Source organism: Homalodisca vitripennis, chromosome 5 (assembly GCF_021130785.1).
Source record: "Homalodisca vitripennis isolate AUS2020 chromosome 5, UT_GWSS_2.1, whole genome shotgun sequence".
NCBI lineage: Eukaryota > Metazoa > Arthropoda > Insecta > Hemiptera > Cicadellidae > Homalodisca > Homalodisca vitripennis.
Genome location: NC_060211.1, coordinates 112,947,028 through 112,972,549, shown reverse-complemented (window position 1 = coordinate 112,972,549; position 25,522 = coordinate 112,947,028). Strand labels below are relative to the sequence as shown.

General features: G+C 31.8%; 1 protein-coding gene across 1 annotated transcript in view; it reads left to right on the top strand.

Annotated features, from left to right (window-relative positions):
• LOC124362728 (X-ray repair cross-complementing protein 5-like) overlaps positions 1-25,522 on the top strand; it is a 66,301-nt gene that overhangs the window by 39,317 nt on the left and 1,462 nt on the right. Inside the window, exons 10-14 of the mRNA XM_046817461.1 lie at positions 4,053-4,189; positions 13,751-14,008; positions 17,102-17,256; positions 18,318-18,524; positions 22,382-22,515. Of these exons, the coding sequence (XP_046673417.1) occupies positions 4,053-4,189; positions 13,751-14,008; positions 17,102-17,256; positions 18,318-18,524; positions 22,382-22,515 (891 nt within the window). The remainder of the gene's footprint in view (positions 1-4,052; positions 4,190-13,750; positions 14,009-17,101; positions 17,257-18,317; positions 18,525-22,381; positions 22,516-25,522) is intronic.

The following is a 25,522-nucleotide window of genomic DNA, read 5'->3' as shown; positions in this document are numbered from 1 at the left end:
TTTTCTTTGCACAAATTGCAGTTTACCAAAACATAATGTAAACTGCCATGGAACTATATCTAGTAATAAAAAAAATTTACTTACCAAAGATATTTTTCAAAACTTTTTTTGTTTTTCCATTTTTACACTCAATAACATCAATGAAAAAAATACAAGACTTGTAACAATGTATAAAAACTGAAAGAGCATTTAGTTATGAATAACTGTACACATTTTCACTTCAAAATCTTTTGTTATCACTTCAAATTAACATTGTTATGTCACTTTTACCGCACCAATGTAAAATTGTATTTATCAGCTGTGACAACAAAGAATGTTCAAAACTGTGATTATTTTTATTACAAATATAAATATTATATATATATATATATATATATATATATATATATATAAATATTTTCCTCAAATAGGAGTTAGCATACAAATTTGTGTACTTTACAAACATACGAGGGTCTTCCAGAAAGTAAAGAACGTTTTGTTATAAGTCAATAAAAACAAAAGATAAGAGCATGAAAATTTATTTATAAATACTTATAAACTTACTCTATTTTTCTACAAAATCGCCGGAACTGTCAAGGCACTTGTTGTAGCGTGGCACCAGTTTTTCTATACCGACGTTATACTGTTCTGCCGCCAAGGAATGAAGCCACGTTTTTACTCCTTCTTTGAGGTCTTCGTCACCCAAAAAGTTTTTTCCGCCTAAAAACACTTTCAACTTTGGAAACAAGTGATAGTCACTCGGAGCCAGATCTGGACTATACGGAGGGTGTCCGAAGATTTGCCATTTGAAAGAATTGAGTTCTGCTTTGGTTCGTGCACTGCAATGAGGCCGAGCATTGTCGTGGATCAGCACCACTTTCGACGACAGCATTCCGCGTCGTTTGTTCTGAATAGCGCGGCGAAGCCGATGCAAGGTCTCGATGTAGGCCTCTGAGTTGATTGTTTCGCCTCTCGGCATGAACTCCACATGGATTAGGCCTTTTCGGTCCCAAAAAAACTGTTGCCATCAATTTCCTGGTGTTCAAATTTGGTTTTTCTTTCCTGTTTTTTGTTGGTGAATTCGAGTGATGATGCCATTCCATTGACTGGAGCTTTGTTTCCGGGGTTCGATAGGAAACCCAAGTTTCGTCACCCGTTACGATGCGGTCAAGAAACGCATCACCTTCTTCGTCATACTGAGTCAAAAACTCAAGAGCTGCTCCCATCCGTTTAGTCTTGTGGACATCAGTAAGAATCTTAGGCACCCAACGAGCACACATTTTCTGATAACCAAGACGTTCAGTCACTATTTCGTGCAAAAGCGACCTTGAAATTTGTGGAAAAAATTCCACTAGACCACTCAAAGTGAAACGACGGTTTTGTTGAATTTTTCCATCAACTTTCGCTGCCAACTCGTCAGTAACGAGTGACGGCCTTCCACTTCGTTCCTCGTCGTGCACATTAGTTCGACCTTCCTTAAATTGAATGCACCATTTTCTCACTGATGACTCGTTCATCGCATTGTCACCGTAAACTGCCTTAATTTGCCTATAAATTTCAATAGGTCGAACATTCTGTGCATTCAGAAACCGTATCACACTACGCAGTTCACACTTGGCGGGATTTTCAATTAACGTCGCCATTTTAAACTTTCACAGGAGACGCAAACGTGACATCACGGTACCGCTACTCAGCTCACACTGAGGCAGAAGGTGTGGCTAACGAACAAGCTATCTACCGCGGTGGTGGGGGAACTGCGCCGCCCGTGATGCGCAATCGTTCTTTACTTTCTGGAAGACCCTCGTATCTAATATTACTGGGGTGAAAAACAAGTTGAAGTAGCTGACTGGTGGTGAATTGCTATTTGGACAGTGTTTTACAAAAGGCCTATTACTACAAGAAAAATTCTCATTATAACCTGGGTCATTTTCCTCATTCACTTCTATCCATCCACTTCCATCTTCATCTGAGTTTTCATCTGAACTGTCAGGGATTACAGTTCTAGGCCTACCCCTAGGCCTAGGTTGAGGACTAACATCTTCATCTGATAGTTCATCACCTTGAAACAAAACGTTGTGTAGGCCTAGTTTGCACATTTCGATTACTGGGTCCAGGTTGGTCAATTCCGCAATGCGAATTACAGTTAACTGGAACATGACGTCATGAAGATCAGCTCTCAATTATATCTAGATCATTCGTCATCTTTGTTAATATAAATCGTTCTAAAGACAACTAAATCGATATATTATGAAAACAATAACTCTTTATGAACAAATATAAACTATAATTAAGTCAAAATATTAGTATTTGGATTTTGTACGAATATTTTTCCGAACGTCACTTTTCGGCCGACTTTCGACGTCCGACAGAATCGGACGTTGGCACTTTTCAGACATCATTTTGACGTCCGATAGAATCGGACGTTGGCACTCAAAGGGTTAAAAGTTAGGGCTCCTCAAGATTCAATTATAGGACCTCTTTTGTTTCTTTTGTACATAAATGATCTCCTTGCAAAACATATCAAACAGTCTCAATTTATGCAGATGACACGACTGCAATTGTTAAATCTAAGAATGATGACGAATTGAAAGTTAAAATCAGTGAAACCATAACTGAGTTAAAGGAATGGTTTGAAGCAAATGGATTCAAGCTAAACAAAGAAAAAACTAAATTGGTAACATTTTGTACTCCTCAATCAAGAAATCATTATTTTAGTGATTTAGAATTTGAATATCAGATTTTCTATTAGTAAAAACACCATATTTGGGGCTAGAACTGGATTTGCATTTAAATTGGACTAAGTGCATTCAAAATATTTTAGGAAAGTTAAACTCAGCATGCTTTGAAATGCTTATTTTGAGACATACCATAGATTTAAAAACATGTTTAATCATATATTATGCTTATTTTTATTCAATCTTTTAGTACGGGTTTGAGTTTTGGGGGTTTTCAACAGATATAGATAAAATTTTTACAATTCTGACAATAAATGAAATTTTTAAGATTAATTTCATTTTCACCTTGGAAGGCTTCTTGTAAACCTATCTTTAATGAAGATAAAATTTTAAGTGTACCAAGCCTAAAAACGCTATTAACAGTGCAATCTAATTATGACAATCTTTTTAATGAAAACCATAAACACAATCATAATACTAGGTATAAAACTCATTTTCAATATCTCAGACATCATCTAAAAGTGGTGGAAAAAACACCATCCTACACGGGGAAAACATTTTCAATAAATTACCTTTAAGGTTTCAGGAATTAATGTATTCAAACGCATTCCAAGATAACATTAAGAAGTTGTTACTTAATAAAACATATTATAATGAAAGTGAGTTTTTAAATGAAGGTTTTTAAATTTTAAGCACTGTATTACTGTTTGTTAATGTTCATTTTATACTTTTAAGTAGGTCTATAAGTTGACATGATTGCTTTCCTTTGATAAGTTAATTAATACCCTGTTTTATTGCCGTTTTGCGTGTTTTATTGTATTGGGTATTTGGTTGTTTGGATTTACTCAAACAAGAGTAATGTAGTTTTTATTTGACAATGTGATCTGTTTTATAGCTTTGCTATATTATTATGAAACGTTTGTGACAGTAAAAAAAAGTGACATTTCTTGCAAATAGAGCTGGTGGTGAGGAACCTAGGTTGCACTTGACGTAAGGATTAAATACATTATTACAGTTGTTTATATTTGGTTTGAAAATCTATTATAGAATTAGAAATTTTTGACCAGGAAAAAACTGGGAATTTGAAAAAAGGTTTTTAGTGGCTACTCTGAAATTTTTGTGGGTTATTCAGAAACACATATCAAACCTTTACTACTATATCGTTTAAATATTCAAAACATTTTAAAGAAAATCTAAAAATAAATTTGTTGTGAATTTATCATATCTTTAAAATGTTAACTCATAATTCTACGACCAAAAATAAAGGTATCAATGTTTTAAGTCTTAACATTATTTGTATGGTTTGTATGAGTTAAAACCCAAGGTCGTGTCACTGGCTCATGAAGCAGTAATATCCATGGCATGTCTATATTCAGTTGTGCATGTTTTTTGTTACAGTTCTTTTATTATGTGCAACTGCCTTATGCTGAGGATGAGCGTAGGGTGAAACTTCCTTCGCTGAGTAAAGTTCAGCTCTCACAAGACCAGTTTGATGCTATTGGCCAACTTATAGACGATATGGACCTCACGCAACTGTGTGTATATTTTAAGTTCTATAATTATTTTTCAGACCTACACATACAGAGAACAAAGTATTAAATAAGATATGAAGAGGTGGTCAATTTACATAAACATCCAAACATGTAAAATATTTAAAATATGTTTTTAAGGGAAATCAAATTACTAAAACTAGGTTCTTATCCTACCATCAATTAATTTATTGGTCAAGGGAGTTGTTGGTAGAATAAAAACCTAATTTTGGTTATTATAAACAATCCTAGGTTATTCACTATGAATTATAAATTCAAATGAAGCCTATAAATTATATGTAGTCTTGTTTCTAACTAAAGTTGACTTTAACAAAACAACAACTAATTTTTAACTCTTAATTACAATGTTCTGTCTTTTGTTGCAAGTAAATTGCTTAATTAGTAGGGGCAGTAATACTTCATGGTAGCCTGTTGATAAGGGTTGTCATATAAGGGCTCTATTGTAATAAATAATATATATATATATATATATATATATATATATATATATATATATATATATATATATATATATATATCTGCAATTATGATGTGCTATATCTAGGTTTTTTCAACATGGTATGGAAAATAATAAATAGTATAGAAAAATGACTTGCATGTATATTAGATGTAAGACTTAAATGTTATGAATTTTTTGAAAAATGTTTTTACCTAAAATGGATGGAACCACGTTTGGAACAAAATTTATTTTGTTTTTTAAAATAAATAGATTTATAGCAATATATGAAAGTAAATTGAGTATAATATGACTGAAAATTCAAAGGTGCACATAAAATCTACTATGAGGCCTACCAAAAGCTGTAAATAACAAGAAAAGAATCAAGTCTGGTTATTTATTGATTATAAATAATAATGTTACTTGTTAAGTTGTCTGTATATGGTAATTATTATTTATAGTCACAGAACTGTAACATGAAACAAAACAGATATTTTCACTGCATATTTAGTAGCCTACAGAACAATAACAAGGTAGGAGTACGCCACACCACATGTTACATAACAGGCTTTGCTGAGATTGCATGAAAAATTTATAACTGCTTCAACTAGCTTTTCAATCTCAATGTTGATTTCCGTAATTACACATCAACTTATCCTTAATAATATATTTAGTAATGAAATGTCATAATTTTTAAACATAGAGCATGTGTTTATAGTAATTATATTTATGTCTGTATACAAAACATTACATTTATTTTGATCAGGGTAGTGAATTCTGTTCCTTGGTTAATCCAATTTTTAACTGACCCATATAAGTAGGGATTCATTGCCAGTTATGGAATTTGGTAAATGTATATTAATAATTAATATGATCGAAAAATCTTACTTCCGGTGTGGCTTTCTTTTGTATTTTGTTTTGCCCTGCATCTGCGTAGTTGAAATTCCTATAATGGCAGGCACTATTTTGCTAGTTGTGCACACCTTCATTCAAACTTATATAGAATGTTTATTATTTCAGTAAAGTTTTAACTATTGCATATTTATTTTTAAGTCAGAATCCATAAATATTTTTGTTTGATTAATTTTGTTTATTTCAATTTATGAGTTTTTGTTTATTACAAGTGAAAAAAGGAAAACTAAAACAATAATTTCCAAAACTAAAACCTTATAAAAAAATAGAAATAATTTTTTGTATTACTTTTCAAAATATGCAAATTGTCCTAAATTTGTTTTTTAAGAAAACACTAAAAAATTTCCGCTTTTCTAAAACTTTAAAATTTTTTTTGTAAATAGTGAAATTTTGTGTTTTTACAACAAATGGCATTTTAATTCTAACATTTATGAATATTTTCTCTATGGTTATTGTATTTTGAGACCTTCTCTATGTTGAAGAGCATAAAATTTCATATCAGAAAAATATATTTTTTGTTTTTTTTAATAGGTTTAAATGTACACTTCAAATGAAGTATAATTTATCATAATAAGAAAACATATTTACGTATATGAAAGCTGCTCATGGCATTTCCAACCCAAAAACTTAGTCGGACTCGATGGAAGATAAGTGGGCCACCTGACATCTTTTCTGTTCCGGATGGAGAAAATGTTCAAACTTGTCTCGGCACACTTGTAGTGAACACCTATTTTGCACTCAGCACACCCAATTGTATTTTTTTTTCTCACACACTGCAAATTTTCTATTGTTTTTACCCAGTAAGGATTGCATGGTATGAGTGGACGGGAGGGGGAGGGGACACTAATATAGAGATGAATCACCCTGAGGTCCTGGAACTGGAGCAGCAATTGCAAGAAGACTGTCTACAATGTTGTTCATAAACTCCCATCTGCTCATAGGCTTTTTTTATACAAGATAGAAGCATTTAGGAGTGCCATATCAACGAAATGTTATACATTTCTTCCATTACCACTTAATTGTTTGGCTGCAAGTCAATTGAAAAATACTTTTGTCTTTGCAATCAACATCCCCCATGTATTGACTGTAGCCTGATATTACCACCTGTTTGATCCTGTGCTTATCACTATGACTTACTACTTCCTGATCCTCTGCTTGGTAGGCTGTAGTGATAAGCATGACAGGTTTTCTTGTTTTGCACTCCCTATATTTCACGACAAGCACTTGTTTTTCCTGAAATATAGGGATTCACCAACTGGAATATTTGACTCTTTCTCATGATTTGAAATAAATTGCTTCCTTTACTAATTGTGCCTGTAAGAAAGTTCTCTCTTGTCAACAACAAATTTGCAAGGGGGACTTTTGTGTAAAAATTATCGGTGAACAGGTGGTAATACTTACAGTATAATCCAGCAGTCGTTATTAAGTCATTCACAACTTTTTGGGCAAACAATATCAAATTGTATTGTTAAAAATCAACAGTATATATATACTGTATATATATATATATATATATATATATATATATATATATATATATATACATCTTATATATATATATATATATACATCATATATATATATATCATATTTCATTCTCAAGATGTCCTATAGACAGATAAATAAACAGAAAATCATACAGAAAAAAGACATTCCTTCATTCCCAGTCAAATAAAAGAGAAATTGTGTCATCCTGCCAAGTGATATGCTTCAGTGACGCTCAGCCAAATTAGACAGAAATAGTTAGACATGCACCATCATAGAACCCATTCTTGTCTATGTAGAAATGAAGTTCATGTAAATTTCAAAATAAAATATTTCTGACAACATCTTGCCACATAGTACACTAAAAACAGTTTTGTTCATTATATTGGGTTTCATACGAGTTTTTAAATGATAAAAGTCTACATAACAAGTCACCATAAAATTATATTTGATGTGTTGGGAGGAATACAACTCACCATGTGTTGCATAACAGGATTTGCTGAGGTTTCATGCAAAATATCAGTTCAAAAGGTCATTTTATTCATGATATGTCTTACGGACAGATAGACAAGCAGGCAATTATACAGAAAAAAAGTGTTTTCATCCCTTTGGGAGGAAAAAGGAAATTGTGTCAGTCTACTTAGTGAAAGGCTTCGATGAGTTCAGCCAAATTCAATGACTGGACATATACAGTCATAAAAGTCATTCTAGTCTATATTGAATTAAAGTTTAATGTAAAAATTTAACGTCTACAGATGAAATATTTCTCAAGATATCTTGCCATAGGATATATTCACACTTTTGTTCATTAAATTTGGTTCCATAGCAATGTTTAAATAATAAAAATTTAATCCCTTTTCCTTTTACTTTATGCACACAAAAAACAGCATAAATTATGTTGTATGTGTTGGGACAGCATCTCATATGCTTTTGTTCAGTTTGTTTACAAATTTATTTATTCTGCTATTTCCTCATTGCCGTAACGGTTACCTATAAAAATAATGTAAAAATATTCGCTAATTATCAGCAAAATCCTTATTTTCCTTTATTTCTTACTTTATTTTATTATCCCTGTGACAGTGCTCAAAGGCCATCCAACTTTTCAGCACGGAAGTTCAAACAATTTGCTCAAGACTGTGAGTTTGAAAGTTTCACAAGCAGTCCTCACTATCCGCAGAGCAACAGAAAGGCTGAGGTGTCTGTAAGAATATCAAAGTACATGTTAAAGGCAATAGAAGAAAAACTGACTTTTACAAAAGGTTACTGCTGCATAGAAAAACACCCAACAAGACAAACTTCAGCTCAGCTCAAAGAATGATGTGTTGCCGGTTAAGATGCCACTGCCAAACATCAGAACAAATCAAGAAATTGTAGATCCAACAGATGTTCAAGAAAGTTTAGCTAAAAACAGGACCTGATCAGTAGAAACATACAACGAGAATGTAGTTCAAAGAAGAGATCTGGATGTTGGTGAAGAAGTTTGGTAAACGAAGAAACTTGAAGATGACTCATTTAAAGGGGTAAATTGGTTAATAGTAAAGGAAATCGTTCATATGAAGTGGAGGATGGTGAAAATGAAGCTGTGTATGTCAGGAATGAGAGATTCATGCAACCATTACATTAAAATGAAGACATCAGATCAGAAAGACCTTGGAGAGCAGTTACTCTTCCCAGACAATTTGACGATTATATAATATACAGGGTGAACCAAGCGTCCCAACAAACAATGAAAACAGGATGATGTACATCCAGTACAATGATCAGCTTGTCAGCTGATCAGAGTTTAGCAAACATAATATTCATTCATTATTGTTGTTGTTTACTTTTACTTTTTTTTAAATCATTCTGTTGGAAACTTTTGAATAAATATGTTGAGTTGTTTTCCTTTGTTTCTTTCTTTATTTTATTGTTTTTTTTTAAAGTAAAAATAGTTAATAATTGTCTGTAGCTGACATGTTTCCATTCTAAAATGTAGTACTGACAGTATCTCTCATGGTGTACGCAATTAAATAATTTTTAATATTTTAAAGACACACAATGAAGCATGTGCATTAGCTACAGAACTACAGATGGAACATGCTTGTTTGCAAGGGATGCCATATTATATATATTATATATATATATATATATATATATATATATCTTCAAAGAGAGGTTAGGTGCCAAATGGCTCACACATTTACAGAAACAGGTTATTCTCTTCTTAACAAATAAACCACGGTATATTGGTTTGAAACATTTATAAATTTTCGTGTATCTAGGTACACTTCTTCAGATAAATATATATGTATAAATATTTACATAAATTGTGAAAAAACATTAGCGCGAAATCTTCTAATGTTGACTTTGATCTTAGACACAAAATTATTTCAGATATAATGTCAGACTCTGCAATATTGCCTGTAAACTCCATTTTTTTCGAAGATGAAAATCCCAAAGTAGATATCTCTGATCAATATAAACCAACCTATAATATAAAAAACCATCATACTGACCCTCATAATTTTTTTGAAGACAATCAAACAAACATTGAAAATCTGTCTAATTGTGTACTCACAGAAGGGGAAATAAGTGTTTTGAAAAAAGGCCTTACCTTTTGCCCTACCCCCAAATTTGACCAAATCAATTTAGTGGATGATGCATTAAAATTTGCACGTAAGGTTCGCATAAAACATTATTTTTCTACAAACAGCTCATATTCCTCTAATACTCTTCCATGTTTAAATAAATTTAAAGAAGAAAGTGACTGGGAACCTCCACCATTAGCCCCTGATCATCCCATTGAACAGTTCATCAACGTCATATTGTCAAACCTATCTAATCCTTCATTTCAAGATTCCTTAAAAGGAAGAAACAACTTAACGCCTATTGAAATAAAGTCTATAAAATCACTCCAAAATAACAAGGACATTATAATAACACCGGCTGACAAAGGAGATAAGGTAGTTATTCAAAACATGCAAGATTACATCACTGAAGCAGAAAGACAATTGTCTGACTCAAATACATACCAATCACTTGACAAAGATGCTTCCAATGAATTTAATAAAATTATTAAACAATTTCTTAAACAACATGGGGAAAATGAAGAACTATCTCTTAAAACAATAAATTTATTAACTCCCAAAATTCCAAGAACTCCAACTTTTTATCTTCTTCCAAAAATTCATAAAGATATTAGGCCACCTCCAGGACGTCCAATCGTAACCAGCTACGGTTGCCCAACTGAGAGAATTTCTGCATTTATCGATGATCAGCTGCAACCATTTGTCAAACAACTACCCTCCTATGTAAAGAACACTGATGACTTCATTTCAAAACTATCAAAAGTTAATCAACCTGTTTCGAAAAACACAATTCTAGTTACTGTTGATGTCACATCACTGTACACAACCATACCACATGATGATGGTATAAATGCTGCTAAACATTTTCTCAACAGCAGACCCATTGACTCTAAACCTTCTACAAATTTCTTACTAAAACTTATACATTTTGTTTTAACAATGAACTGTTTTAGATTTCACAATAAATTTTATCTACAAGTCAAAAGGCACAGCCATGGGAACAAGGATGGCTCCTTCTTTTGCCAATTTATTCATGGGATTATTGGAAGAAAAATTCCTAAATTCTCAGAACCATCTTCCTTTAGTTTGGTTTCGTTTTATTGATGATGTATTTTTTCTGTGGGATCATGGTGAAGAACTCCTTCAAGAATTTCTACATGCATTGAACACGTTTTCAACCCTCAAATTTACTTGGAAATTTTCTCATGAAATTCTTACTTTCTTGGACGTAGATGTTTTTATAGAGTCTGGTTTGTTAAAAACTAAAATACATGTAAAAGACACAAATACTATGCAGTATTTGAGTTACAATAGTTGTCACCCCACTTACGTGAAAAAAAGTATTCCGAAGAGTCTTTCAATTCGAGCGAAAAATCTTTGCAGTAATGAGGATGATTTTATTAATTATATCAGTAAATTAACTTGTGGTTTTAGAAAATTAGGATATCCCGATAAAGTTATCAAGAACAATTTGAATCAACCATCAAACAAAAATAATAATCCTTTTCCCCAAAACGATCCGAAATTCATAACAAAATTTTATCCTGGCCTTCACAAAATCAACGCAATCATGAAGACAGCCTTTAACCTACTTCAAAATTCTCAAGAAACTAAAGACTTATTTTCAAAATCTCCAAGAGTTGTATTCAAAAAGCCCGCCAACATTAAACAGATGTTGGTCTGTACTGATCCTCTAAAAAAGGAAAATAAGGAATCAGTCCTTTGGTTGTAAACCTTGCCAAAAACCCCGTTGTGGAACCTGTAAGATCATGTCTACAAGTCAAAATTTCAAAAGTAATGTAACCAATCATGTATATCCTATCAAAGGAACTATCAACTGTGACACAAAAAACCTTATTTACCAATTTGACTGTAAATTTTGTGAAAAACAATACGTCGGCCAGACATCGAATCCTTTGCGGATACGAGTAACTGGCCATCGATTTGACATTGTCCATAGCGATATAGAAAAACCTTTAGCCAGTCACGCTATCAATGTCCATAAACAAAATCAGATATAAAATTGCTACAGCATCAAAGGCATAAATAAAATCCCTGAAGATTCAAACGAAAGCCTTAATAGATTTAAATTGAAAAAAAGTGAAACTGCACACCAATTGGTGCTTCAGACAAGACATCCAAGGGGTCTTAATTTAAGATAAATTTAGTTTTCGGCAACTTATTCACACACGTCATGCCATGGCCCATCAGCTGCTGATCTACTGTATTTATTTATAATGTTTGTTTTTCTTGTTTGAGTTCTAACCTAATGTTTTTTCACAATTTATGTAAATATTTATACATGTATATTTATCTGAAGAAGTGTACCTAGATACACGAAAATTTATAAATGTTTCAAACCAATATACCGTGGTTTATTTGTTAAGAAGAGAATAACCTGTTTCTGTAAATATATATATATATATATATATATATATATATATATATATATATTACAGTAACATGGTGTTGCCTAAAATACTAGTAGAACTAAAAGTACTAATACTAAAACTAAAATTTAACAAGGGCTTTTTAGAAAGTAAAGAACGTTTTAGAATTAAAAAAAAAAAATCAGTAAAGTGCAAGAAAACATTTTATTATATATACATGTGAAAGAGTGACTAAAATACTACTTTTCTACATAATCGTAACACAAATTCGGGCACTTATCGTAGTGGTGGACAAGCTTTGAAATTACTGTACCATAGAATTCTGTTGCCTGTGATCTCAGCCACTCAGTGATGTGTAGCAAAAACGTGCCACTCAACGTGTTGTCAAAACGCTGTGCTGCTGGCCAGGTCTTCATTTTCAGGAACAAGTAAAAATCCATGACCACCATGACTCCAAAAACAACAAAGCTGCCCCCATTTATTGTTCTTTATGGTGATCTAAAAGCATTTTTGGCACCCATCTTGCAAAAACTTTATGGTAGCTTAGCTTGTGTGAAACAATTTCAAACAAGTAAGTCCGTGAATCTTGTGAGAAATGTAGAGAAAGCTAAGTTATTTTGAAACAGTGGTTTTCATGAAATTTTTTTGTCAAATTTGGCGACAGAACATCAATCACAATGCTCGGATGTCCACTCTTTTCTTGGTCATGATTGTTTGTTCTACCATTTTAAAACTGAATGTACCACTTCCTGGAGAACTTTCAGTCCATTACATTGTTCCCGTACACTCACACAGATCCAGATGAATTTCTATTGGTTTTAAGTTTTTGCTAACAAAAAATGAATCACAGACCCCACTTCACAACTGGCGGGATATTTGATTGTAGTACACATTTCAAATTTGAATATAAAAAACAGAGATATTCCCATGGTCACGGCTCAACACTGACTGAGGTGCCGAGCATGAGCACACCATATATTGAAAGAAAGAAGAAAGAAAGAAATTTATTTCTTAAAGAAAGTAATATACATTTTATTTTTCTTGTTAGACAGTAAAACCATAAATAATCTTCTTGAAAATATTCTTTTAAATGTAAAAAAAAAAAACAAAGATCTTAAAATCAAAATAGAATATAACACAGCCTTTCTTGTGCTCAGTCTGACCTTAAGACAAAACACATAATAATATTTAAAATATACCATATGTTGTAACAAATATAAACGATAATAGCATTTATACTAATAACATAAACTGAAACTTTCTTTAAGAAAGATACAGGGCCTCCAAAGCAGAGCTTGTAATGAGGTCCCATCCTTGAATTTTAAATGAATATTTTAGACAAGTTTTATTATTGTATTTTCTTGATGGACTCCCTATACTTAAATTCTAAATATAAATATTTATGTAAACTTAAAAAAACAATATATATATATATATATATATATATATATATATATGATTGGCAAGCCCCTGGCGGCATCAGGTGGAAACATAATTTACTTTCTGAATAGCCCTTGTACTTTCAGTATAGTACTAAAAAATATTTTTACCTATAGTAGTTAGGGAAGCTGTAATAGGTGTAATAATGTAAGTGATAAAATACATCTGCTGAATAAACTGCAAAACAATAAGATTCATATTTTAGAAAACTATAAAGTAATCTATTTACATTGTAGTTTATTTTAGGACCTTTTGATGATAACAGTTTGAAGTTACTAGTATAGACAACTTAAATTTATCTTTTTGTATGTTCTAGAGATGAGGATGAAGATCCTTACAGCCAGTTGATAAATCCTGCAGTGGAGCACTTGAACAACATGGTCGTCTTTAAAGCACTCCATCCTGATTCAAAGTTACCATCAGAATTAAGTGTTAACATAAAGAAAATGCTACAACCCAAGCCAGAAATTCTTGAAAAAGCCTCCACCTCTTTAGATAAAATTAGAACACTGTTTAAACTTGAAGAGGTAGAGCAGAAAAGTTACCGGAAAGAAGCGGCAGATCTCTTTAAAAGGTACTTATTTTAGAACAACAATTGAGTAATTCTACAATGATTTAAAAACAATGAATTTATGAAGGGAATATTAAATATTGTGCAACATTTAATTGTATGTTAAAAAAAAATTGTATGTGTTAAATCATTAATAATCAAACTTATTAAAAAGTATGTAATTTCATTTTAAATTGGTTTCCATTGTGATTTCTTTTATCTCCCTATGCAGAGTATATAGATAAAAAATTATTTGTGGAAGAACATTTTTATGTTGTGTTAAAAGTTTTTCTTGGGATTCTTTAATACCAAGACATTTATTGGAAAGAACTTGTTATTGAATTTTTATACAGTATACAATCAACCACTGAGGCAATTTTTCTTAATTTGAGCTTGCATTTAGGGTTTCTAAGATTGGGACTGGTGAATGCATTTTACCTGACACAAATCTCACAGTGACTTTTGCCGATTTGTTCACCATGCTTTTTGAAAACAACTGAGCAGTTTTCTTTTTGGTCATTCCTTTGGAAATATTCTACAACTACTTTGCCAATAGTATAATGATAAAATATTAATTATCAGTTAACGCACTATTATTATACTAATATTACTGAAGGGTTAACGATAAGTACAAAATAGCTTGCCACAAGTGTTTGTTGTAGTTGAGTGTCTTATAGACTAGCTTACTTAAGAAAACTGTTATTTATATAATGTAAACAGTTCTAAAACAACAGTTATGTAAATAGGTGTTTCTATCATTTTAGAGTTTTCTCTATATTTAAAAAAAGTAACCTCATACAAATAACAGTAAATGGGTAGTTGACTCCCGATATTGGTAAGCCAACTAACTTCTGCGGCTGCCAGTAAATCAGCTTGTGGAATTGGATCGAATTGGTTAAATTGAAACAGAACGACTCCCTCGATTTTCATGAAGTGGTGATGAGATGCGGGAGAAGGGTTTAGCTATTTTCACATTTCTATAGTTAAATAGTGAAATTGAGTTTTCTAATTACAAAAGTATTAATTTGTCATTCGTGAACCTCCTTGTAATGAAAGGTATTGGTGATGAAAATGTTGGGTTACATAATTTTGTAAACCTCTCTCACTATGTAAATTATGGCCACACTTGTTTAAAGATTCTCAAAGATTTTACATGGGCTTTGTTTCCATGTCAAATCGATAAACAAGAAAGGTCACAAATGCCCCTTAGGATTTATTTTAAATTTAATTAGTGGTAGCTTTAGCAGGAACTAATGCAGAACATTTTTATATATTCAAGATTTAAAAAATTACATCAAGCAGTTGTGAAGCTTTACATAGGTATTCATAAACTTAAAATTCACCTTTTATTTCTAACAAACAAATATGTATTTCTTTAATAGTCAACTTGTAAAAACTACAGCATTTGCAAATATGATCATATTTTTCATATTACTATGGTTTCATGAACCTACATAAATTAAATAAATTTCATTCCAAGTATTTAAAATAGTATTTTTTGGCAGTCAAGATAAGACTGTCCCCACTTTACTATTGTTTCTGAAATTGTTTGTTTACACTATTAATTATTTTAAAAAAATATATGCTTTCATTTCACATCCAGAATAAAATTTTTACTGCCGTTTGTGTCACAGTTTTATACCTGCTATTTTTTTATGGAAAATTCTCACAGCACTGTATTTATACCGGGCATTACTGAGCAATCATCCCAAATTTGCTAGTTGGCTACTAAACACCTGGGATAAATTAAGACCTTATGATGGTTAATATCAAGTTTATAATCTACATTTTTTATTTATACACCTAATTATAAATCTCTTTGGGTAACTGTCTGGTGACAACAGTCAAGTACCGAATAACTGGGGTTTTTATCACACATTTTTCCATACCTGTTCATCAAACACACCATTTGTTTTCTAGAACGTTAATCAAACATGTTAGATTGACTCCGACTTTCAAGTTCCAATATTTACGTGGATTTGTGTTATCTTCAACTCATAGTAAGGTTTTAAAGAGATAACAACATAAACATCTTAAATTTAGTAAATTGCTCTAGATGTACTGAGCATGTAGATGAAGCGTTGGAACTGATACGTTCAGAAAATTACATGAAAAACTCACTAGTAGTTAGTTAGTTAGTAGTAGTAGTTGTTCAAAATCTGGGGCTATTTAGAAAGTAACATGTTTTGAAATAAAAAATGAACCGACTGGAATAGGAACATTTTTATTACATATATTTGAATGCTACACTCTTGGGCTATTTTTCAACGTTATCTCCGTAAAATTCGAGACATTTACCATAATGTTACACAAGTTTTTCGATTCCAACTTTGATCGCCTGAGATCTTAACCACTGATTAACGCTAGCATGAAGTTCAGCATCACTATCAAAGCACTGTGTTGCGAGCCAGGTCTTCATCGCTGGAAAGAAGTGGTAGTCGCTTGGTGCCAGATATGGGCTATAAAGACTATAAGGATGATCAAACACTTCCGAATTAAAATCATCCAAGACATTTCATGTACGGCTTTATGGGGATGTGCATTGTCGTGGAAAACTAAATTTTTTAGCTAAATTTTCCCTTACTCTTGTTTTGTATTGCTCTGCAATGCCGTAGCTTCTGCAATGTTTTTTACAGTACCTCTCTGTATTGATTGTTGATTCTTGTTCAAGGAAATCAACCAGTAATGTATTGAAGCTATTATTTTAATTTAACCTATAATAATAATGTTGTGTATGTAATTCTCAAATGATTTGTCATTAGTCAAAATGATAGGTTTAGAAAATTTTTATAAAAAAACTTGATTTGATATTTATGCACTAATCTAACATCAAAATAAAGACCTCAAATTGAAAGTATATACTTATTTTGCAATCCCAGCGATATAAGATAATTAGATTTAAATATGTAGCCAATAATTTAGGCCCAACCATTAAAATATATTTTACAGAATTAAAAAGGTTTTAGTAGATGTATGACTATTAAATACACCACTTAATAGATAGTACCGTTTCATAGTTACAGTAATAACTGTTCAGATTTAAAAGGAAAATTTAATATCATAGAAACATTTCTTAAATAAACATATCTGATAAAGGAATGAATTTTTGTGTTTCAGTTCTACAAGCAATGGTATAGAAGTTGAAGTTAAACCTGAGGATTTGGCTGATTCAATTGTAGGATTAGTTCGAAGCACAGTTACTGAAATAGGAACGGTTGATCCTGAAGGTGATTTTCTCAAATTAAAGGAACTTGGTGAACCTTTTGGGAAAAGTAAGTTTACTCTGTTATTTTCATCTGATCTCATAAGTTGGACCAAGTGAAAACTCATGACAGTGTATTTAGTTGTGACAGCTGTTTGAATCAAATTCTTAAAAGAAGTCACCATATTAATATTATGTTTATAATCAAACAGTGAACGTTTACATACTAAAATGGTATTTGTATTTACTTGGTGATTGTATTTTCAATAGTGTTATTTTTTAAAATTTTATTACTTACTTGATACTAGTAAATATGAAGGATTTGGCCCACTAGGGCTTCTGCAGGTCAAACTGTTGTTAGCAAGATCAGGGTAGTTTTGTAGTTTTTATTCTTTTACGGTGATCAAAACATAGCTTTGATACAGTTAATAATAAAAAAATCTTAAACTCGCTCTTAAAATTTGGTTACAAGACAAATTTGATTTCTATTCACAATGAGTGAGTAACAGATAAACAGCAAAATTGCTCCTATGCCTTATATGAATAAGTATAATTAACATGGTCTAAGTCGTTGGTTTAAAGTTTGTTATTAAAATTCTAAGGTTTGAAAGGATAAAAGAATTTCAGACATTTGCCATCAATATATGTTACAAAATGTATAACGTTAAGTTTCGAGGATTGAAATCCACCCTCTTCTTCATGTGAAAAAATTAATTAATTAAAGTGAGTCTTTTTCTTGTGCTGGTGTGAAATGTGATTGTACTCTTGACTTCTGGGCAGTGACAATGCCTGGGTTTATTTTCTCCTGTCTGGACTTCAAGCAGTTGTCGGGTATTGTAATATTTCCTTTCTTTTCTTGTTTTTAGTGCCAGTCCGTTGCCGCACATTGTACGTTTTAATTACATGTTTATGTATTAATTTATTTACCTGAAGAAGATGGTAGAATTCAATCCACAAAACCTACTGTTACTTTTGTAACAAATAACGATGGCAAATGTCCCAAATCCTATTATCAATTCATGGTGTAAGTTTTGTCATTTAATATATACTATATTCTTGTATATTGCACAGACAAAATTAAAAGTCAGTGAGTAGATTGCTACAAGAGTGAAGTTTTGCTGTTTGTTTCAGTCTGTGATCAAATGCAGAATGTTATCAAAAAATTGATATTTTTGTCAAGCGACACTGTTGGAACTCGTAAACCACTCGCAGCTCTCACATTACTACGTGAACACTGCAAAAAGCTGAGCCCTTTGGCTTACAATAGATTTGTTGCGTCAATCAAAGATGACCTGATAGAAATAGGACACAGTGAGTTTTGGGAGAAAATTGTACAAGGTAAGCATATTATTTAGAACATTCCATTGTACGGAAACAGTTATAACATCATTAGAATTAATCAAATTAACTAATTAGATCAAGTACATTAAATAAACCTAATGAAGATCATTAAAAAAAAAAAAATTTTAAGTAAAGAAACTGGCATATGTTACAAAATTTAATAGGAATCTAGATGGTCAAGAGCAATTAGTTTGAAATAGGTTTTTGCTTGAATTCCGTTTTTGGTATGTAAATTCTCATTGGCTGAGCAACACCAACAGATGTTCCTTGTAGTGGATTATGCATATACTAGAGAGGAAGCTATCAAATCAGGCTACACAGTTGCTCAGAAACAGTTATAAACAAGAATACATGTAAATGAAATTACACAAACTTTAATAATCCTTATCAATGTATCCCTCCTGACCTACTCTGAATTTAAATTTTAAGAAAAGATTTTAACGTCAAGTGAAGTATTGTAGTTTTAAATCAAATTTACAATTTACAAAATGATTTATTTATTTTAAAGCATCACATTACGTAGCCTAGATGACTGGTGACTTATTAATCAAGGTCTTATAATAAAATTTACTGAGATGTGTCCATTATAAAATCTAATATTTCATAAGGTAATAAATCAAATACAAAATTCTGATTCTACCTTGATAGGATTTTACAAGTGTAGTTATTTTAAATATTCACTGGACCAGTTTATATTCTTGTAATTTAATCCTACAACATTTTGACTTCAAGAACTAATATTGTAATCAAAATATTCTTGAGTTTAAATTGAATCACTACATATTAGTTTTGATTATCTATCAGACAAATTGATACAAAGAAATTAATACCACCAACTTGGGGCAAGAAGCATATTAACATCCCTGTGTAATAGCTCTACATTGAAAATTTGATCTGTAGTTAGACTAGCACGGACAATATGGGCCTATAATTTATTTACTGATCTACAACAATATTATATCCTGGGATTTTATAGAAAGAGAACACAGTTATGCAAGACTAGCAGTTACCTATGCCTTTGCACGCAATTTCCTATTGAACAGGTACGTCATAGGCATATCCTTTATAATAGCATAATAAAAGCGCTTGAAAAAGGTTGATTGTTACTGGTAGATAATCAAATCGCCTGAGCAAAGAGCAATTGTTTATGGCCCTGAAATCAGAGAATTAAACAAGTTTTATGAGTACAGTACCAATGAAATACAGAAATCTTTTTACAACATTCTATAAGATAATCAAATCGCCTGAGCAAAGAGCAATTGTTTAAGGCCCTGAAATCAGAGAATTAAACAAGTTTTATGAGTACAGTACCAATGAAATACAGAAATCTTTTTACAACATTCTATAATATTTGAATGAATAGCTCCAGAAATTTTTAGTAGCAATCAAAGTATTTAAGACTAGAGTGGAGGAATATTTACTTCGTGGCAATGCCAGTGAAACTACTTATGATGTAATATGATGGAGCCCTATAATAATTCCTAATTATATTTTAGTATTTATAAGCTATACAAAATTGCAACTGGCTCTGGTTTCAGATTAAGTGTGTGAAGAAACATTTCTGGTTCGGATAAATTATACTACAATCATGCCATAACAGAGTTTTCCCTGTTTCCACAATAAAAAAAGTTATACATACTCACTCAGTCTGAGAAACTTTCTTTAGTCAAAAGCAATTCAGACCCTTGTAACCTTCTCCTGGCCCAAATTATTCCTTGTACCCTAGTAACATTTGCATTGTTGCCCCAATCAAGAAAATATATATATGTAGGTCTGAAAAGTCTACTCATTCAAAAAGGGTCTACTTCTGGCTATTGTAATCTACTTATAGTCCAAGATATATTTGGTGCCTTAGTAGCGTTTGTATTGTTGCTCAGATTTATATATACAGGGTCTGTTCAATAATTTTCGGGGTTGGTTCCAAAAATCAGTGTACTGCAGGTATTATTACAATTACTTAATAATCCTCAAAATAGACCTCCTGCATCAATACTTAGTTCGGCACGTCTGCCACTTATCAAAAGCCTGCTGGAAGTCGATTTCCGGAATACTCTTGAGAACCTTTGTCGTTGCCTCTTGAACCGCCTCAATGGAGTCAAACCATTGTACTTTTGAGCTCGCTTTACATTTGCGGAAACAAGAAAAAGTCTGTAACACCTACAGTTCATCGACAGTTGTAACAGTATTTTTGACAAGAAAATCTTCATCTTCCTGGATGCATTCAAAATTTTCTAGCGAAATTTTCACCTGCGACAGTTTTTGTTCCTCACTCATGACTTTCGGTACCAGTTTCACGCACACTTTCCTCTTTGCGATTCTCTGTTGCAATGGTGTGGAATGTTCTTCTCACTAATAAGGGCAATGGTTAAACGCCTGTCAGAGTCCAAAATTGTTTTCACTTTGACCACCTGAGCATCAGTTCGAGCGGTTGTCTGGCATCTGATGTGGTAATTGCATTAGACAAGCTCCTGGCCTTCCTTAAACATTTTGTGCCACTCAAAAACTCTTGTGTGCCTGAAGGTATCTTCCCCATAAGCCTGTTTAATGAATTCAAGGACCTCAGACACGGATTGTCCGAGTTTAAAGATTTATCAACGTCATAGCGTAGTGTTGCGCGATGGGATGGTCCACTCCATGCTGGTGCGATGACACCACCACCAAAAACCCACCTCCTGTCTCAACGCATCGTTGAGGATACAGCGAACCAGTCCCAATAATTATTGAAAAGACCCTGTACTGTATGGATGGGCGGGGAATTTTGTTTACTGTATTTGTTTATTAAATATATTGTCTACATCTTAATGTCTTTCCAATACTAAAAAGTTCTAGACTTACTGAAAGTGTTGACTTTGTGCATGCTTTTAGAAAGCTAGCTAAAAGATAATTTCAGTTATTTAAGTAAAATTTTAAATAAATTTTCCCAATAGTACCTAGTTTAGTGTCTTAGTAAAATCAAAGTGTGTTAAAAAATTGAAACTTATTATAAAACCTTGATTGTTCTCGTCATGAAGAGAATTTTTCTAAGAGTTCTACGAACCTATACTTGTTTCTGAAAGATTTTTGAAACTAAAAATAATCATATGATCTCAGTTTGTCTTGATACCTGGTTTTACTTTCTAAAAACTAGTATAAAGTTTAAAATACCATGCCAGCACGCCCTCAGGACTCTACAACATATTTTGAATACTTACTATGTTTTCAGCATAAAGTTGTTACTATGGCCAATTCTCTCCTCTCCTGGCAAGATTACGTTCAGATCATGTTAGGGAGGGGTTTTTGTTCAGTGTGGCACACATCTCAAATTATGCTGGGTTACAGTCCAACCCCAAAGTATATCCATATAACATTTGTACATTACTTTTTATACTCCATGCATACAGTTTTTTCTGTAACCATTTGTGGTGTTACAACATTGCTTAATTTTGTTTTGTTTGGGTTTGATTTCTTTCTAAACTTAGAATTTTGTTAGGTTGAACATTTGAAATTGTTTGTATTACAATTGTATTGACTGTAGTAAGCCAAATACAATATCTAATTAATCTTGGAGAATAGGCTGTAAAAAAATATATTCACTCAATAAATATTTTAAAAATGTATACAAGTGGCTAATATTTTATTGAAATATACATTAATCAGTAGAATTTAAGAAAAATAAAAATCTGTAGGGCTTTATTTGTTTTGAATGGTTAAATATAAAAAAAATTGTTTTCACTATTTCATGTATTACATTAACTAATAAAAATTAATACAAGAATAGATAGGAATGTTTAGATTTGAAATGAAAACTAGTTTAATAACTACAAATTGTTCATTTCTCAATGAAATATTTATACAATACCTGTCTTCTTATACAGATAAACTTGGATTGATAACATCTGTAGAAAATGAAGAAAGCACAGTAAGCCCTGATGAGGCAGACACATTTTATCAGATAAAGACATGTGAATTACAAAGTGAACAGGATTATGAGTTGGAAGCTGAAGACATGGTAAGCTCTATAACTTTTGATATTAATACATACAGGTTTGTGGTTGTTTATACTTTGGTGATCCTGTTTCTTAAGTAATGATAAAGTGCAAATACTCTATGACAAACTAGTTTCTTTGGTTCCTTTATTTTTCTTATTATAATGTAATTACATTCTCTGATCTTAGGATTATTAGGAACGAATTTCACATTCATCTTATTGATATTATTTATTTTTGTCTACATTGTTTGCTAATCCAAATTTGTCAAATCACACTCATTAGAAAAGATTGTTGAAACCACACAGTATTTTTGTTTAAAATTTGATCAGAAAAATAAGTGCAGAACAGATTGTTGCTGTTACGTCAGATTTTATTTTAATAAGGCATTCTTTTGAGCCTGCAGTTCCCTCACCATATTTAGAGTGTTTTCCAGAAGTAATTTTAAAATCACTGAATGAATATAAAATATTTAAAACATAACTTATACAATCTGTAAAATATGAACATCATTTTTTAAATGTTTGGGATAGTTATTAATCGTTAATGATAAAGTAGTGCATACTTGTAACCTGCAACATGACTGGTTATATAACATGAGTATACTTACAAATCTGCTATGCAGCAATACAAGCAGATCAATCGCGTCTACAATAAGTATTTGTTTACTCAAACTGTTAGAGTGCTGCACTTCCTCGGCAGATTGATAACAACAATCAGTTGAGTGTTAAGAGACATTTCAACAAATACACAGCACTGCAGCTCAAAATAAATCAAAGATATATACCAGTAATATATGTTAGCATACTAATAGAAACATGCACATTCATAACGTTAAAAATTGTCATTATTTTGGGTTCCACTGGTCCGAGTCGTAAAAAAATAGTAAAACATATCAATAGTTTCAGTTGTACAAGTAAATCACAGTTTTGTTGGTCCAAGTGTGAGTAGCTGGAAGCATGGTACAACTGTGAATCGAGCCGGCCACAACCGCTTTACATACAGAAATGTAGTCACATTAGCATTAATTATATTTTAATATAAAGTCTTACCTATGTAGAATTGTTATATGTATTTCAACAAAAAAACTGTGTTTCTAAAGTTCATATACTATAAATTAAACCAGTTTTAAAACAAATACAGAATTAATCTACTTTTTAGAAATTATGTCTACAAACATAAAAATGTATACAAAATAAAAAAGTACAGTTATACTTATACAGAATAATTTATTGGAATAAATAAGAAGACAGTGTTGCTTTTAATACATTAAATAATTACCAACCATGGAGCCCACATTTTAAGTTTTGAATTAGATAAAACTATTTGAGAAAAAAAGTCAATTTAAAAATGTGTTAATAATGCTGTCTATTCATGTAGTGTGTTATATACATAAGATATACATATATATACAGGGTGGTGCATATGTGAGTTTCTCCAGAAGAGAAATTTAAAGCGTTATAGGTTAATTGAATAAAACACTTTTAGGCAAGAAAACAAATTTATTATATGAAATTACTTACATATTACCATACAATGTTATAGCAGTTCGAAATATCCACCTTGATTTTTTTTACACACTTCATATAATGACAGAACAGAATCACAAATTCTTATCAATAAAGGTTTATTGTTATTAGCAAGATCAAATGCATTTCTAATTAAGTTCGTCAAGATTTTTGTGGTTTTGAAGCATACACAGTCTCCTTTTTAATACCTCACAGTGAAAAATCACATAGGATAGGGTCAGGTCTGGCAAGCGCGCAGGCCAATCTATTGTACCACAGCGACCAATCCATTCATTAAACGTCTTATTTAAAAAATCTCGAACTTGGATACCTAAATGTGCTGGGGCACTATCTTATTGCCAGATGAGCGAATATTAAAAACAGGATTTTTTGTGAGCTCGGGAATACTACTTCTTGCAGCAACTGCAAGTAACTTTCTGAGTTAACATTTCCTTGAAGAAAATAAGGACCAATCAGTGCAGTACTCGAAATACCTCCCCATACCATAACACTTCACATTGAGTTCTACTTGGATTATGTTATGAGGATTTTCATCCGATCAGTACACGCAGTTATGCCGATTAACGTGTCCATTTTAGTTTGAAACATGCCTCATCACACCACAAAATTGATCGCAAGAAATTTGGATCAGCCTCTGAGCAGATAGATATTGTCTCACAGAATTCCAATATCGGAATCATTCGTGAAGCGCTTGGAGTAATGATGGACAGTATGGCTTAAAATTAAATTTCTTTAACGTTCTTTGCATGCTATTTCTAGTTCAGCAGATGCCTTACGAGTCGATTTACCTGGACTGGCTGCTAATGCTTGAGCAACTGTCTGCAGGCTTTCTTCGTTGCAAATTGATCGTGGACGAACATACTTCCGGGCATTTAAAATGCTTCCTGTGTTTTCAAATTTCTTATTTAACTTCCGCATAATATATTGTCAATTGGGTATCGCGACACCTGGATATTTACCAATAAATTCTTCAATTATTATAGCAGTATTTTTATTATGCTTCCACCATAACTGAAGGATGTAAACTCGGGTTGTAAACATTTAAACACAACACAAACAAATAACACATGCAAAGAGCATCACTTTACACTAGCCACTGGAACAGACAACAATTAACTTACTCCGTGTTGCTACCAACTTAACTTTGTTACCAACCTATCAAAACAAAATGTCCCAATTTATGGAGAAACTGACATATGTGCCACCTTGAGTATATATATTATTGTTATTTATACGTTCTAAATTCCATGTTTAAATGTTAAATTATACTAATGGTTGATAGTCAAGAAAAATAGAAAATGGGGCCAAAAAATGCACATTATAGAATAAGTTTGCTGAAGTTGTATTTGTTTAAAGAATTTGATTTCTTTAACCTAAGAAAATCATTGTTTTTAGTGATAAATATAAAACAAAATAGAATATTATTTTATACTTCTCAACACATAACACAACTTTTTCACCTCAAAAGCTGAGAAGGCTTCAGCCAACATAAAATGAAATT